The sequence below is a fragment of the Poecile atricapillus genome, chromosome W, assembly GCF_030490865.1.
Source record: "Poecile atricapillus isolate bPoeAtr1 chromosome W, bPoeAtr1.hap1, whole genome shotgun sequence".
Classification (NCBI taxonomy): domain Eukaryota; kingdom Metazoa; phylum Chordata; class Aves; order Passeriformes; family Paridae; genus Poecile; species Poecile atricapillus.
Genome location: NC_081288.1, coordinates 2,844,250 through 2,861,614, shown reverse-complemented (window position 1 = coordinate 2,861,614; position 17,365 = coordinate 2,844,250). Strand labels below are relative to the sequence as shown.

The 17,365-nt window shown below is 49.4% G+C and overlaps 1 protein-coding gene across 4 annotated transcripts in view; it reads right to left on the bottom strand.

Moving 5' to 3' along the window:
- Positions 1 to 17,365, bottom strand: part of LOC131591803 (plexin-A4-like) — a 417,581-nt gene that overhangs the window by 386,282 nt on the left and 13,934 nt on the right. For all 4 annotated transcript variants that reach the window (XM_058862866.1, XM_058862867.1, XM_058862869.1 and 1 more), the window contains exon 2: positions 4,294 to 5,557. In XM_058862866.1, the coding sequence (XP_058718849.1) occupies positions 4,294 to 5,472 (1,179 nt within the window). In that variant the 5' untranslated portion in view covers positions 5,473 to 5,557. The remainder of the gene's footprint in view (positions 1 to 4,293; positions 5,558 to 17,365) is intronic.

The following is a 17,365-nucleotide window of genomic DNA, read 5'->3' as shown; positions in this document are numbered from 1 at the left end:
ATCTTGGATAGATATTGGTGCTGCATATCTGGCAGAAGCTGCAGTGATGGAGGTGACACCTTTTCATGGCAGGGACTGGAGTCTCCTAGGCTGGGAGGCAGATCAGGCTGAGGAGGAAGCCAGGATCTCCCAGGAGAGCAGCCCTGGGATGTGAGCAGCTCCTGAGCTGACAGCCAGGGTCACATGCAGCAGCACCCCGGGTTTGGCACTTCATTGCCAGCCAAAGTTCCATCAGGATCCCTGCTCCTCTCCATCTCCCCACAGCCCTGACACCCTCAGGATGCTTTGGGGTCAGTCTCCAGTACCCTCCTCTTCTTCATCCATGCTTTTTCTTTCACAGCAGCTCACCTGCCTGGTCCCCAGGGTAGAAGGGAAGGCTCCCCTGCCTCCTCTGCTGTGGAGGAGTAGAACTCTCACCAGGCTTCAAAATGCACCCATTAATCTTATTTCATTTTATTGACAATCAACAAATCCCTCAGTGATCACTTCCTGTACAGAAATTACACACTTATATCTCCATCCTCCTCTCAAACTGCCTTTTTTCTTTTTCTTTTTTAAAGAAATCCAGCATTTTCCAACAGTGTCACAGAACCACAGAATGGTTGGAAGGAGCCTTAAAAGTCCATCTCATCCAGCCTCCTGCCATGAGCAGGGATAACCTCAACTAGATCAGGCTGCTCAGTTACAAAGTTTATGAAGGACACTGAAACCACAGCCTTCTTTACCCAACATGAAGCTGGTTTTCTGTTCTAAGCCTATTTTTTCCCCTCCAGCACAGCCCTGCCTTTGCCAACACCCTGCATGTCCACAGAGCCAAAGGGTTTGAAGGTGCCCTCTGACTGTATAAGCAGGAATGGCTTCAGAATCCAGAGAGGAGATTTAGATTCAACATGAGGGAAAGCTTCCTCGCAGCACAGACAGATTTTAGGGAGAGAGAGGAATCTCCATAGCCAGAGGTTAAGAACAGGTGAGACAAACATCTGTCAGAAGCGTTATAAGTAGGGCAGCAGGGCAAATCAGATGACCTCATAAGAATCCTTTTTTCCCAGCCTCATTTTTCTCTGATTATGTGAATTTCTAAGCATTTGGGGTCAAGTGTGCTGCTTAAATATAAGCTATTATCCTGCTTTTGCAGAGAGGTATTACCTGAGACCATTCATCACCTGAGTGAACATCACCAATTTGCAAATCAACGGCCCAGACATAAAAATCTATCATTTTTTTTCTGATTTATGCTGAAGATGAATGGGAGGACAGCTGTAACACAGGGATGGGAGAGGAATGAACATTGAGGATTCTCCATTCATCTCTGGACCTTCACCTCTCCCACTCTAGAAATTCTGCTACCACACTGCTGACATCTACAGCAGGCACTTGGCATGGGGCAGTCACAGGCTTGTCACACCGAGATTTTTTGGTTTTATCTTTGCCTTGACCTTTGCAAACCAGACTGGGACAAGTCTCCAGGACATCCAACCCTGCAGGGGACCCAATGCCTCCCGCTGAATACTGACCATGAGACAAAGTTTGTCCAGCCAGGCTCTTTCCTGACCTCAGGTCTCTCAGCTCCAGCTATAACCAAGCTGTCTGACCAGAGGAGCTACAGACTTTGCTGCAGTGGGCCAGAACACTGCTCTCCTGCATCCCTGGAATTATTTGTGTGCACATTTGCAGGTTAGGAGAGTGCTGGGAATGATCTCCATGAGATTTCTCTTGCCCTGAAATGGCCTTGAGCAAGGATTGCACCAAGGCAGGAGCAGAAGTGTCCTGCCATGTAGACACATCCTGTCATGTGGATCCCCTTTGAGTCAGTAATTGCCCTGTTAGAAATATTGGGAAAATTAGAAGAATATTTGTTACTAAAAGCCAGACCTGATAGGCAAGGACAGTGCAGTGAACCCAGCTCCTCAGTCCTAAAGCTAATACCACAAAGAATCACAGAATGACAGGTTGAAAAGGATCTTAAAGATTATCCTGTGACAACACCTTCCACTATCCCAGGCTGCTCCAAGCTCTGATGTCCAGCCTGGCCTTGGACACTTCCAGGGATCCTGGGGCAGCCACAGCTTCTCTGGACACCCTGTTCCAATGCCTCACTACCCTCTGTGTAAAGAATTTCTCCCTAACACCTAATCCAAGTCTCTCCTCTGTCACTTTGAAATGCTCAGTGCCCAGCACATCAGCTGGACCTGTTCTCATACAGGATTTCAGCTGCTGAAGGCAGGGCAGCACAGCTGAAGTTAAGTTCCAGCCTGGACCTCAGGCAGGTTAAACCTCTGTTTGCACCATCAGAGAAACATTTGCCATCCACACAAACCCGGGGAAAGGCTCACTGATGGCTTTGTAATTGTTTCTAGAGCTGCCTCTAACACATGTGCTAAGTGGCAGAGCAGCAGTGCTGGGGCTTGGCTGGCAAGCAGGACCTCAGCAGAGGAGACCAGGCTCTCACAGATGCACATCCAGCCTCCAAAATACTTCACCAACCATCAAATATTTTCCAAGCTTAGCGGCTGGACTCTGCAACCCCTTTCAGCAGCCAAGTCACTAATACCTCTTCCCTCAGGCAGCACAGCTGATCTCAGGCAGGACTTGCCAGCAGCTCTAAGTAGGCTCATTTAAGGAGAGGACAGCCTACTTAGTTACACTCTTCAGACTTCCTGCTTTGAATTCAAGCATCTTCAGGTTCTTTTGCAGTGTCTCTGATTCACAGTGAAGACGTACACTCATAAATATGCTCTAACACTTTTTCCCACCGTGCCCTCTCTCCAGCCTCTGCAATCCTGTCCTTACTCAGTCTGACATCAGTTTTCTTGGCTTGGGACTCACCCCATGGGATACAAGAAAGCTGCTGGCCTTTTTTGCTCCTGTCTAAAGCCACAGAAGGCAGGACTGAGAGGTTTCAAACTTCCTAATTGGAGAGGTCCAGCACTGTGAACGTTAGTGTGGAGCACAAGCAGAGCAAATATGCAAATGCATGGAGAGGCTTAAGAGCCCAGGAAAGAAACTCCAGTGGGAAGCTCCCAGCTTAAATCTAAAGGCAGCTCTTTGAATGTGCACAGGCCTTGCGGCTAAACAAAAAAATCAAAGCCAGATTTGGGCACAGCCTTTCTCCTGTGCAAAGCTCCACGGGGAGCTTTGCGGGTCTAGGCAGAAGAGATCCCAACTAAAATCAAGGACTTGTCCCTTCAGTGTGGGAGAATGAGAGCAAGGCAAGGTCAAGCAAGGACACTGAGGGGTGTAAAGGGGAATTAGGGCAGAGTAAGGCAGGATCAGTGTCCTTGCAATGAGACTCCCCTCCACATTCCTCGTGGTTCGTCCTTGTCCCGACAAGGAGCATCGGAAGAATCCCCCAGCAAACAAGGCTTGAGCACAAAGGAGCAATCCCATATCCTGAGCACTGCCTGCCTGGAGATTAGGGGCAGGAAAGCACTCTGGCGTTTCTCCCTATTCCCTTTGCTCAGACTCAAACTCGCCTCTCACTTGAAAGAGCTAATTAAGGATGGGAATCAAAGCCCGGGGAAGCGGCTCCTGCAGCCCCGGGTGCGGTGCCGGCTGTAATGCCCATGTCTGTGCCTGCTATCAAAGCCAGCCCCGTGCACATTCCTGCAATGGCACTCGGAATAAACCGAGGCAATTTCTTCAGACCATTTGTAGGTCAGACAGACCAGCCTCTTCCCCAGTCCTGCCCTTAAATCTTGCAGTGTTTAATCCTTGATCTGCAGCCAGGCCTTAATTTCTCAGTGCAGAGCTGGCTGGAGACTGGAAGGCGAGGGGCTTTGATGGTTAATGACCAGTGCTTCTCAGCCCTGGAAGAAATGAAGCCCTGGTTTCATAAAGTTCCCTGAATAAATCCTGCCCCAGCTCTGGCCCAGGGAAACAAAATTACACCAGCACACACAGAAACTGGCACAAGCCACTGACATCTCTAGGTCCTGTTTTGGTTTAGGTTTGAGCCGAGAGTGCACTTGGGTTTCAGCGATTTCACCTCTGTGATTTGCACCACAAAGTAACTACAACAGGCATATTCCTCCTAAATATCCCGAGGCCCTTGGTTTAGCTCATCAGCAAACACAGCATGTCTGCCAATACCTCCATCAACTTGTCCATGAGCTAACTGGGGTGTGAACTGGTTAAACTGGGTTGTGTGGTGAGCTGGAGGCAGAGCCAGGACTGGGACAAGGCAGTCTCAGTTCCTTGGTCTCTGCTTTGAGGGTTGAGAAGGTTGGTTTTCTGAAGACAAGACCTGTTAATACATGAGGAGGGCAAGGTGGGGTGCTGAGGGGCCTCACTTACCGCGCTGCTACAGGGAATGTCCTTGACCTTGAGCCAGGCCAGATCTAATGTCCCCTCTCCCCTGTAGCAGGACTGAAGCCTGTCCTTGATGCGGTCGTTGATGTTTTTCAGGACAAAGATGCAAAGAGCAGACTCATCCAAGGACTTCATCTTCCTTTTCTGCCCCTTGGAGAAGACCGTGAAGAGGATATCATCCTCAGGGCCAACGCCCAGAGACCTGGCCAGGATGGCTCCAGCCTTGGACAAGTAGGCAGCCTGGAGCAACCGGTATTCCACCCCGTTCTTCTCACAGCCAATGGGCACCTCCACATAGGAGTTAAAGGCCGTGTCCTCCTTACAAAGCCGCACCAGCTTGGAGGTATAAACCTGCTCCTTTGTGGTGGAGCCGGGTGGGGAGATCATCTCAGGCTGCAGAGTCAGGAAGTAGACAAAGTTCCCGCTGCTGAAGCCGTAGATGTAGTAGATGTCGAAGTCGGGGATGATGGTAAAGGTATCTGAGGGGATCTTGATCATAGAGGCCACAAACTCATCGTGAAAGACATAGGCAAACATCCCATCAGCCTCGGAGTTCTTGGTGAGCTTTCTGCTGGAGATGGTGGGGAAATACTCCGGTTTGCCATCCACGGCCGTGGCGATGAACAGCTTGTCATCCATGTTGCTGTAAGAAACAATGACTCCAAAAACAGAGCCACTCTCGTTCACCCCAGAGAGGTAATGCTCCTTCTTGTGGAAGGGCTCTCCGAGCTTGAAGAGGTCATCCAGCCTCAGGAGTTTGCAGATGCCCTGGTACAGACTCCCACAGGCTATCAACCGATTCTCCTTGTAGTCTATGAGGAGCATTTTGTTTATGTTGTTGGTGGGCGTCAAGGGTTCGTTGCAGGTTTGGACTATCCTGGGAGGATAGCACTTGGGATTGTCATCATCAGGACCAGTCTCGTGGGTCACCAGGACCTTCAGGTCACTGGAGAGTTTGTAGATCCTGTTGACAGCCCCCAAGTAAATGTGCCCAGTTCTTTCGTCCACCACCAAGTGGTTGAAGTTTCCCTCTGCTTGTTCCCCGGTGAAGGTGATGAAGGGCCTCTTTGGATGGGGTGGCTGCTGTCTGCCAAGAGGTGACACTGTGGTGGACAGCAGGAGGTGAGAAACCAGGCAAGTCCATTTCCACATGGCCGGCGACATGATTAGAGAGGTTTGTATTCCCAAGGCAACGAGGATTAGACGCTGTAAAACTCTTCAAAACACCAATTCCTTGGCAGATTCTGTCCTACAAGCAAAGAAAAAAGGAAACAAAAGTACATTACTATGGAGTATTCCTTCCTCCTCCCTCCTTCACAACCATGCCATCATCAGAGCGTATTTAATTGCTAATCCTCCCTTTCTCCACTCTGAGCTCTCTACTTAAAACCAGCACAAAGGGAGCCCTCCTGACAGAAAAGATGCTGGGAGAAAAAGCAGAAATCACACAGCAGAGTAATAAATCAGCACCCTTTCCCTCTCCACTACACACACACGTGCCCCACAGTGCTGCATAAATATTGGCTGGAAGTGCAGAAGGGTAATGGCAAAAACATCACCCAGCATTGCCGTTCACCCTGCCAGCCTCAACCCAAGTGTGTATTTGCTATCTGAGATGCCAGAACTGGAGAAGGATTATTATCCTGCTCTTCTGGACAAGGCACTGAAGCCTAGAGAAGGTCAGGAATCTGCCAACAGGGATGGGGCCAGATGGATGCTGAGCTTTCCCACAGCCCTTGAAGATTGCCGGGAAGGAGCCAGCTCTGGTGTGACATTAACATCCTTTCACGGAGACCCCAGTTCAGAACGGGTCTGTTTGGGCTCTGTGGCTCTGTGGCTGCCAGCTCAAAGCTGCCTCATGCCAGCCCAGCCTGGAGTGCAGGCCCAGGGCTTGTGGTGTGCCAGCTGTCACTGCCACATCTGCAGTGGGCTGGGAGTGAAGAGAGCACTGGGTGTCCTCCCGCCCCTGGGCTCTCACTATGGACCACTTTCCACCTGCTTCACACTCTCCACCCACTTCACAGCCAAGGGAACATCATCTAAAAGAGATCCAGCTCTCCTGGGAATCTCAGGTGTCTGAGGAGAAAGGGGCTGCTTATCTACCAGCAGTGAAAAAGCCTAAAGCACCCTGAAGTAGGAAAAAACAATGACCCAAGGACCTCTCTTTCCAAAGAGAGGGAAGAAGCTTTCCTTGCACCACTCAGTCCCTTAAAATCTCCCAGGTTTTAACCATGGTGATGGGAGCAGTATGAGGTTCAAACATTTGGTGGGCACATCACCAAGCCCCATGGAAACACCTCTTCCTACTCAACACATCCATCTGCTCCCTTTTCCGTCACTTTTTTTGGTTGCTTCTGTACCAAGAACAGCTTTACCCCTTCATGGCCCCACCGAGCATGTGGGGATGGAGTTCTACCAGCTCAGACTTCACAAGCCAAGCCCCTCAATGAGTGCTGACCACACAAACCTGGTGGCCAGGCCCTTCATCCCTCTGTCACCCAGAGCAGAACTTCACAAAGCTGGTCTTGATTTTAAAAAGGACGCGAGCCAAACAGAGCTCCATCCCAACCCCTCTGTCACAGAGTGACTTTGCTGAAGTCAGGGGTGTAACCAGCGATGACAGCCAGGCTCGCACAAGTAGGAGGCAAGGAAAAAATCCCTGTTTGCAGATCCCAGCAGGGAGGAAGATGTGACAATGACACAGGTCTGGATGTGCAGCTTTTTCAGATCTGTGCAGCTCTGCTAACGCCGGTGGAACGGAAAAATTTACTTAAAAACGTAATAGGGAGAATAAATCCCACATTCTTTTGACCCATAGGCTGATTAGATCTGGTAGTGGAGAGAGTAGGTCTGGGCTTGTAGAGCAGCCACCATTTTTATGCCACCCCAAATATTTCAAAATTCTCGCACAGCAGCCAGAATTTCCAAGCTGTTGTAGGATCACCTTCACCTCCCGCTGCCCTCCCTGCCGCAGCAGCCGCAGGCGCTGGATGGATGACGGACAAAGGTCAGCCCACATTTACTTTAGTCATGTTTACCCTGTTCTGCTTTGCCTCTCTGGTCAAGCAAATATTTAATAAAACCTAGCTTATAGTGCAGAGTTTGCAGGACTGCCTCTCGAGCTCTGCAGGGATAGGCAGGCTGGTCACGTAGGCTTTTAATAACCTTTATTATGATGGATGGAGCAGTGATGGGATGAGCTCTCCCCACACAACCATTCCTCTTTCAAAAGAGCCCATCCTTGAGAGAGCAGCAGCAGAGGGAAGCTGTCCCTGTTTGAGTCCTGTGTTCAGAAACATCACGTGGTGACCCTGAACACCATGATGAGTTATGATCCACATTTCTAACAGGCACTGGCTTGATCAGGAACTAGGCAGATCTAGGAAGAAATTATTCTTTTCAAGTATTACTAAAAAGGTATCTGTTTTACCCCCATATTTTACTGAATTTTGCTCTGCAGAGTCAGCAGAGCTGCAGGGCAGGGAAATGAGAACTGCTGCAATCCCGAGACTGAAGAGGTGCTGAGCACCCCTCTCTCCAAGAGCAGCCCTCTGCCCAAAATTCACCACAGCACCTGCAAAAATGGGGTTAAAAAACCAAACAGCCAAGACAAAATGAGAAGAGACAGACTCCAGGCATAAATTCTTTGAGGCCCATGAAGGTGAGAATTGATTTGAGGTCAGGCTATCACTCGGAGAGGAAGAGAATGGTGAGGAGAACCTTGCTAGATCCCTTCCAACCCAAAAACCATTCTGTGGTCCCTCCAGAAAAAGACAGCAAATTTGATCTGGAAACCAGAGAGACTGCAGTGAGAAACTCCAGGAAGGCTTTACAGCAGGCAGGGGTGTTTTCCAAAACACTGAGCCTCATGGGGGAGGAAGCTCACCTGCAGAGGAAAGAGCATCAGCAGTCTGAAAGCACAGGAGCAGCCCTTTGGGACAAAGCTGGGAGAGCAGGAGCCTGGGGCTATTTTGCCATCTTCCAGCAGCCATCTGAGTGATCCTAGGAGCAGGATTTCCTCTCTGCTTGCTGCTGGCACTCTCTCCTCTCCCATCTGCTCATGCTGCTCACCCTGTACCCTCTGTCCTGGAGCCCCAATCACTCCTGGAACCTCTGAGGGCTATAATTTATAATTTGGCTTAATTAATAAATATCAGCAGAGGTCAGGGGCAAGGAGGCCTGGATGTTTAGCCTGCAGAATAGAGCAGGGTTGGTACAACCCCTCAGAGGATGCACCAAGGAGAAGGGGGTTGTGGAAGGCGTTTTTTTGCCTATGTCTGGATGGCAGGAATCACAGCAGCTGGGAAGGCAATAATACAGTGCCATGGGCATGCAGAGAGTAATTATATTCTAGAAACAAAGCAAATAAACAAAAGGCCAGAGCCAGCAAGAGCTGGAGTTAGGCTCTGAGCTGGCTGTTTCCAAAATAAACCCAAACTGCCTTTTCCACTGGGGATGTGGCCAGCAGTGATGCTGTGAGCCACCACACAGGGCTCCTGTGTGAGGCCAGATCATCCCTCAACGTGGCTCCTGCCACAGCAGCCTCTCCATCAGCACATCCAAGGTCCCTGGGAAGGTCACAGAGCAAATCCAGCTGTCCCAGACAGGATCCCATCCATGGTAGAGGGAGGTCTCAGGGTCAGCACCCACAGGAGGTGTCACACCACTGTCTTGCCAGTGGAATCGCAACTTTTTGGCTTGCACATAGCACATTCCCCAGAAGATGCCTTGAATTCCCAGAGTTTGGTTAAAGTACTGGTTTCCTCCTGGAGAACAGCACCTTAGGGGGCTACCCCACAGTCTGGTCACATTTTTGCTGTCACTGAGCATTTCCAGCAAAGGTTTGGGACCACAGAGTTGAGGGTTGCAGTTTGGTTCTACTCAGGGATCTCCAGGACACAATCCCAAGACTCCAGAACATGAAACTCTGTGGTAAATGCATGGGGTTCTGGACAAGAAAAGTTTGGATGCCAAAGAGTCTCAGAGGAAGAAACATTCCAAAATTCCAAAACTCTGATTATTAGATGGGAATGATGAATACATCCTCACAGTGCCGCAGCATCCAAGGGGACAAAGTCAAGGATGAGTTATGCCTGAGGAAGTAGGAATAAATCAGGAATAAAGAGAACACAAAGGACTGATCTGTGAGTTGAGAGAGAGGGGAGGACTCGGGAGGAAGTGTACAGGGAGAGGGGAAAGAGAGAGCTGGGAGAGCTGAGTTTTGATTGACAGCCTCACAAAATCCATGGTCACGTCCCTGTACCGGAGTCTGGGACAAACCCACCCCACTCCAGGGACAGCTCCTGAAAGGAGCACATCACTGGCTGAACGTGAGACAGCAGCATTTCCCTCACACACACACAGCTCTCCTGCCACCAAAGGTGTTAGACACAGCCTCAGCAGCAGGTCCCCTGCCACGGCCACACGTGGCAGCAGGGCCAGCACAAAGTCAGCAGGAAGAGCCTGGATACAGAAAGTCATAGAAGCAATCCCACTCTGAGCCCAGCTCAGAGCAAAAATACATGTTAAGGCCTTGAATACAACCAAAATGAGCTGAAAAACAGCTCTGGGAGGGAGGGAAAACTCAGCACATCCTCGTGGACAGTGGGTCTGGCACCACCCCAGAGCCCCGGAGGACGGACAGGGTGAGTTCCCCACCTGGCTGGGAGGAAGCCAGGAGCACCCAGGGCTCCTGGGCAGTGCCAGGGTGGTTAATGAAGCCCAGCTAATCAGGCAGCACACTCCTGTGTTTGCTTTTCCTGCACTCAGGCTATTCATTCCCGGGATGCAGGAGGCCGGGCAGAGATGCTGACGAGGCAGACGCCCAGCGCCGGAGCCAGCACGGAGCGATTCAGCACCAAGTGCAGCTACACAATCCCTTTAATCTCATCTAAAGACTTTTTTTCATGGTTTCCTTTAATAAACCCTGATTACCATGGATAAAAGCTTTTCTCTGGGAGCCAACATGGCAAGAAAACCCATAGAGTGACATTGTCAACAGCTTCCCCAACAAAGAGCGGATTCTAACTTTGGCTAAATCCTTTCTCCCTGAACTTACAACCTGTCCAAGCTGAAGGCAAGTCTCACTTTGGGGACACCCCACACCAGAGCAGCTTTACTTTGGAGCTCACCAAAAAGAACAGATCCCTGCACAAGCTGCTGCTTGTCCCAAATAAAGAGATTAATTTCAGGATGGTTTGTTTGCAAGGGAATTATGATACAGAGGGACAACACAGCCTTCCCTCATCACACAGATTATTCCTCTCAGGCCCTCAGATGCTGCCCATCACCTTGTTGCCTGTGTCTGTGCCAGAAGAGTATTAAATTATGGGATTAACACATGCCATGAGTGGGACTTGCTTCCTTTTTTTCCCAGCTCTTCCCAGTTGATAAAACTGCATGTGGATGTCACTTCTGCCTGCATTTCAAACTTGGTTTTCTACCAGCAAAAGCAGGTCAGAGCTGTGCTCCTCTGTGCTTGGAAGGGAGAGCAGAGAGGTTTGTAATAATTTCTCAGCTCCTCCAGGAATTTGCTACAGAGACTCAAGTGAAGGAATACAAATATTCAGCATCACAGAAACAAGAATGGAGTTTTGAGGTCATGGAAATATGCTACAAATCCAAAGACCGGAGTTAAACTCTCTTTTCTGGAGCAGACAAGGCTGGGTGTTATGGAATCATGGAACATCCTGAACTGGAAGGGACCCAACCTTTCAATTATGTGGCACAGGTAACAATATTTCCCAGCCTCCTGAAAGTATCCTGAGGACAAATCTATGAAAATAATTCCTTATCACAGTAGCTGGGGACATAAAAAAATCCCCCAACAAACAAACTGTTGTAGCAAGAGCACACAAGGTCACTGATTTCAAGCAAACCATGTCACAGCAGTGCCTAAATTGGCTGGTCCCACTTTGTGTGTGTGAGGTCATAGAGGTCCAGGGCACTGAGAAAAGGGAAATATTGCCAAAAGCCAGAGTGTCAGGTTGATTTCTGTCTCAAAGTCTTATTCCTGTTCCCAGGAAAGCCATCACACAGTGCTGGCACTCTGCTCTCCCCAGCACAAAGAGTTTCTCTGTTGTGTTTCACTGAGGTGCAGCTCTCACAGGGTTGGCAGTGCCAGATTGGCCAAAAAATTAAAATGTTATGGAATATTCCTTTGGTCAGTTTGTGTCAGCTGTGTCCCAATTCCTGGTGCACCTTCAGCCTTCTCCCTGTCAGGGCATGAGAAGCTGAAAAGTCCTGGAGTTGGTTTAAACCCTACTTAGCAGCAACTAAAACCATCAGTGTGTTATCACCACGATTCTCATGCCAAATCAAAAACACGCCATCCCAGGAAGAAAATTAACTTTATATCAGTGGAAACCAGGACAGCAATTCACTGGGAAGGAGACCCTGATGAGCTCTAGACATGAAGAGGAATAAACACAGCCTCTGCCCCTAAAGGAGTGATGAATATTGAAAAGAAAATGAACTGGGTTTCATCCCAGCAGGTCTCCCCAGCTCGTCTATCCATCCCAGCATTTTAGGACAGCCTTGAGGAAAATGGCATTTCCTTCCTCAGAAGCTCAGCTTATACTCACACATTCCCTTCGAGGCTTTGGGGGCTCTTGAAAAAACCCAAAAGAAATTTAAATTTGCTGGGTCTGGTTCAGGTGGGAGCCCTAACACAGCAAGGAAGGGTCTGTGACCCAGCTGTCCCCATGAGCTGCCCCCAAGCAGCTGTTTGGTTTCCTTGCTGGCTGAAGGTGTTTTCAGCAGAGTTTATGTTGCTCTGGATGGCAGCAGGTGGATGTTTCCCCCTGCCTGGCAATTTCGGGAAGATCTGTGAGACTCCAGTCCTCTCTCTCAGGCTGAAGCCTCACAATTCACACTGTGTGTATCCACCAGGAGCCAAATCTCACTGTTCTTCAGCTGCCTCCTGAAAGGCTGGCAGGGAGCGTCACTCCACATTCACAGGGGCTTTGTGGCCACTGGCTACTGCACTCTGCAGATCTCCGGGAGATAAAACACGGGGCTTCAAGGAAAGAAACAAAACCTTGATCAGCTGGTTGTGGGAGCACTGAGATCTGTGTTTGGAGGTGGGGAAAGCACTGGCAAAGAAGCCAGCAGAGAATCCCCAGCCTTCAAAGTCTGAGATTTTGTTATATATTCAAAACACAGCTGGAGCAGAGTGGTCTGAGGGAAAAAGTAAAAGCAACAGGGCTGGGAAAATCAGAGATGATACCAGGATCTGGAATCCCAGAATGGTCTGGGTTGGTATGAACCTAAAAGACCATCCAGTTCCATCCCCCTGCCATGGGCAGGGACACCTTCCATAGACCTGGTTGCTCAATGCCAGGATGGGGAATAAGGTTTGGAAATAAAGCTGCAGAGGGATGCAGAGCAGTGGATTTGCTGCACAGGATCAGGCACTCTGCAAACCAGATGGGCACCACTGACCAGCAACCAGCGCTTCAAATGGGAACTTCTCCCAAATGAAGAGTTTACAAGTGGCCAGGCCAATGGGATTAATGCAGGGCACAGCTGTGTGCTCCTGGAGAGCCAGGATCCCCGAGGGAAGGGCCATCAATCCTGCAACTGCACCAAACCTCACGGGAAATAGGCTGGACACACAGCAGGAGTGGGAACATAAAGAAAATGCTGTTAGCAGTGCTGTATTGCTGGGAGGGAAGAGTCAGAGGTGTGATAATTTCTCTTCAGTGATGCAGGCTTTGCAGCAGAGGCGAGAACAGAGTCTCTCTTTGTGCTTTACTCAGCATAAAATTTCCTCCTTTCATTTATGGCAGGTATCCAGCCCCTTTTGGAGCAGCAGCCACCAGCTCTGGATGGGGCCAGGGAAAAGATCTGACACAGCAAATTCTTCACCCTCTGCTTCTCCTGCAAGTGGCTAAAGGGAGCAGATGATCCTCATAAAACAGGGATGGCTGGGCCATCCCAAATCCCAGCCAGATCTCCAATCCAACACACCCCTGGGAAGCAGCAGTGCTGACTGGCATTTGCTCTCCCAGCCCTAAAAAAAAGCTGCACTTTACTGCAACCATTAGCAGAATTTTGATATTGACTGGAGATTCTGAAAAAGAAACTTTGAGACATCTCCTTGTTTCACTTGCTCTGCACATTTCCTATCTCTGACCAAATTCCTAAACGCTTCTGGGTGGGTTTTTAGGCACCCTGAACCTCCTGGGCAGACATGTGTTGCTCATTTTATCACTCTGCCTTCTTCGTGACAGCTCTTCCACCACCTGCCCCCTGTCTTGCAGTCCTCGAGCAGGTCAGATGGGGTCAGGTGAATCTTTTTTCATCTTCCTCTAGCACCCAGGGCAATTAGGTCCCAATCTGGTCATTCAGAACTTGCACGTGTCAGCTGAAGGAGTCTATTCCTGCTGCCTCCAAGGACTTGGAAAGAGCACTTGAAGGGGTGCCAGAGGGATAAAAGGTCCATAGTTCTGCTCTGAAGCTCATCAGTCCCAAATGCCAGGTATCTTCTGTAGATATGAGATTCCTACAGAGCATGATCTCTTCTTTAAAAATAATACAGCACCAAATAGACATTTTTAAACTAATATTAATCTCCTGCACGCTTTTCTTGGCTTTCCCTAAGAAATACCATAAAAACTGCATTGCAATTGTTTATAATTTTTAACCATTCTGGCATAACAGTACTTTTTGTGATGTTCAAAATGAACCAGGGCAGTGCAGCTGCTGCATTCAGAGCAAGATGCTCCCCGAGAAGAAGCACCCAAGATCAGACCAAACAAGATGTGTCCTCTTCAGACACTTCCCCTCAGAGCATTTTGGTCAAAAAGGCTTCTGTCCCCACTTGACTTGGATGTTTTGAGCAGGCTGAAGGGCAGCTGAGCTGACCCTGAGCCAAAAGGCAGGAGAGATGAGGGAGAGCCCCACGTTTGCCCAAGCAGAGACTTCCAGCTGAGACCCAATTTCCAGCCCAGCAGCAGCACTGGGGAAGGACTCTTTGTGCTGAGAGCTGTAATGAGGCACTGTGGACACAAGCTCTGATAAGCTGCAGCTTTTGGAGCATTTCAAGGGAAGAGGAAAAATAAAAAGCAGTCTGACATCCATCCCACCACAGCCCCGTGATGTCCCAATTTACGGGTGACACAGGAAGACCACAAAAGCAGAGAATCAGCAGCAAAACTCAACTTCCTCTTCCAGAAAGAAAAATGTGGATAAAGTATAATTAATTTGCTGTTAATTTTCTCTTCCAGTGAGTTTGCAGCCCAGCTACTGCCAACACATCCAAAGGCCAATGGAAAGTTATTCTTAGAGGCCAGCCCGGCTGTTGCTGCAGGATAACTAATCCCAAACCATTCCTGAGAGTCTTGAGCTGCTGCTGGGCTGGCCAGGACACCTATGGCCAGGATCAGAGGCAGGCAGGAGGCAGAACAGTGCTCACATGGGTGAGGAGATACTCACATGCTCTGTCTGTTAACAAGCAGATTAGAAAGGAGCTGATGTACACACACAGATCACGTTTGCAGGGAGATACACGACTCCACCCTGGACACACACATCCATTTTTGCACCAAAATGATGCAGTTCCCGTGCAGGACACTGTGTGCATGCATAATTGCAGTGAGCTTTAGCAGCAACACCTACAGCTCAGGTTGTCTGACATGTTCTGTGCCCAGGCTCACTTTTAAGGTTCTCATTACTTTGACAGACCTGAACCACTCAGGGGACAATTTCCTGAGCTTGGTGTCTGCCTCAGGCTACCAGTGCCGTGGAAAGTTGCATTCAGAATGACTTGGGCAATGCTGAGAACTAAATTAGGGGAAAAGTTTTTGCAAGTTACAGATTTTAACTTTTTTTTTTATTATTTTTTTTCCTATATTTGACCTCAGCTAGATTCTTCCTGCTGCCTCACTGAAAAGGTGGCACGCTTTGGGGCAGGAAGAAAAAATCGAGATACTCCTTCCCTTGTGGCTAAAAGTCTGTCTAAATTTGACCAAGTGGAGCATCTAATAGCACAAATATTGCAAGGAAAAGTTTTGCCTTTTCCAGTGCTCCTAGGATGGATCAGACAACACTTGGGCTTTATCAGCAGAGGAGGAGAATAACTTGACCCTGGGCTAGTAGAAGGTGTCCTTGCCCAAAATTATCTTTAAGGTCCCTTCAATCCAAACCAGTCTGTGATTCTATGACTTGCCCAAGGTCACACAGAGTCTGCAAAGCAGAGACAAATCTTCACCCCTCGTGTTGAATTCCCAGCTCAGTGCCTCAGCAACAACTTTTATTTTGCAGAGACACGCATGCAGCACCAGGGGAACTCCCTTCACCTCTGATTTTCTCTATTCTTCTCTCCTTTGGTGCATGTTTGAGGGACACACACCCAAAAGTGCTCACAGTGACAAATTCCCCTCAGTCCTAAAGCCATTCCCTGCTCCAGCACTTTACCAGCATCAGCAGAATTTGCATTACACACCCGAGTGTCGGCGTTGGAGAGAGACTTTAAATAGTTCAGTGGTCACCCTGCTCAGCTGTGGGATGCAGGGATGCATCCAGCATGTCCTGAAATGATACAGCAGAGTCCTGCTGCTGGCACCCAGCCTGGGAGGCTGGGGAGAGGAAGGGAGGAGCACTTTACTGCTACTCTGCTGCTAAATCTTTCTGCAGTTTATCCCTGTGCTCCTCCACACTGACCAGCCTTGAGAGGAGACACTGCCAGCACGTTCTACTCCACGTGGGCAGCTTGCTGCTGCTGCAGAACACACCTGCAAAGGGCAAAATCTCCACTTTTCCTCCCATAAATATCTCCCCTGGTCCACTCAGACACAGATGGAAGCTGCAGGTGCCCTGCACTTCACGGACCTGACCCTTCATCCGCACGAATCGTGCCTAGCGCTATCAGCAGCTCCACAAATCACCCCAGAGCAGCCACAGGGAGGGTGATGCAATTGTTTTAGCTGTTTGCACAGCCTCATAATTGCAGATCCATCATCAGAAAGCATTAGCTGTGTTAGGACAGGTGTTACGCAGAGAGCCAGCAGCAGGAAGGGGCGCGTGAGCCGGGCAGGCTGCAAAGGACACTTCAGTTTGCACTGAGAGGTCTGAGATCTGGGTTGTGCTACCCAGAAGAAAGTTATTTGTTTGCTGAGCCAGCTGCACGCAAAACTCTAATTTAATCCAGATCCAAACACCATCTGCTTTGTTCATCTCTGCTCACACAGGATAAGGACACCTGTGGCTGAGACAAGAGGTGTTTTTAATGTGGGGGGCGTGCAAAGGTCACCTCTGTTCATAAAATCCTGCTCAGAGGAAATGGGGGCCTCGATAACACAGGTTTTAAGACCTGGGGAAACACTGTTAAGCAGATGCCCAGGTGCTAAAAGAGCAAAGCCCACAAGTACTGTACCAATGGGCACTCCTGCCCCTAAGCCTCACCTGCCACTGCCTCCACCTCTCCACTCTCCCCAAAACAGGCCCTGCTGCTCTCTTCCCTCACCTCACAGGACCCCACAGCCACACCTGGAGTGCCTCAAACAGTGTGAAAAGCTGTAAACCTGAGCCCATGCACCTTTCCCCTTGGGGATGCGGCACAGCTGTTGGGACACAAGGCAGGAGCATCCTCCCTGCTCCTGGAGAGCATCACCTGAGCTCCACCTCCCCGGGGCCCCAGGTGCAGGGCTGGAGCACACAGGGCCCTGTCCTGGCTCCTGTGTGCCTGGGACATAGCTTGGGACTGGCTGCAGGTGGATTTGAATGACATGAGGCAGCACTCAGGCAGGAGGCTGGGCTGAATTTTAGCCTTGACTCAAGAGTTAGAGCCTGTAATGCTTCAGCTTGGACTAGAGGAAAAAAGGCAGAAGGAAAGAGGGGGTGGAAATGAAGTCTGGGTTGTTAGTGGTGGCATTAGGCTGAAAAGAGCAGTGTTTTGTGCTGGGGGCTGTTGTGCTTTTTAGGGCAGAGCTGGGGAGTGCACCCAATGGCCGCTTCTGGTCTTATTTATATTTTTTACCTTAGTGAAGAAAATATACAGCAGTAAATAGAAAAAAAAAAAAAAAAAAAGGAGGGTTTTTTTAGGAAAAAAAAGGAG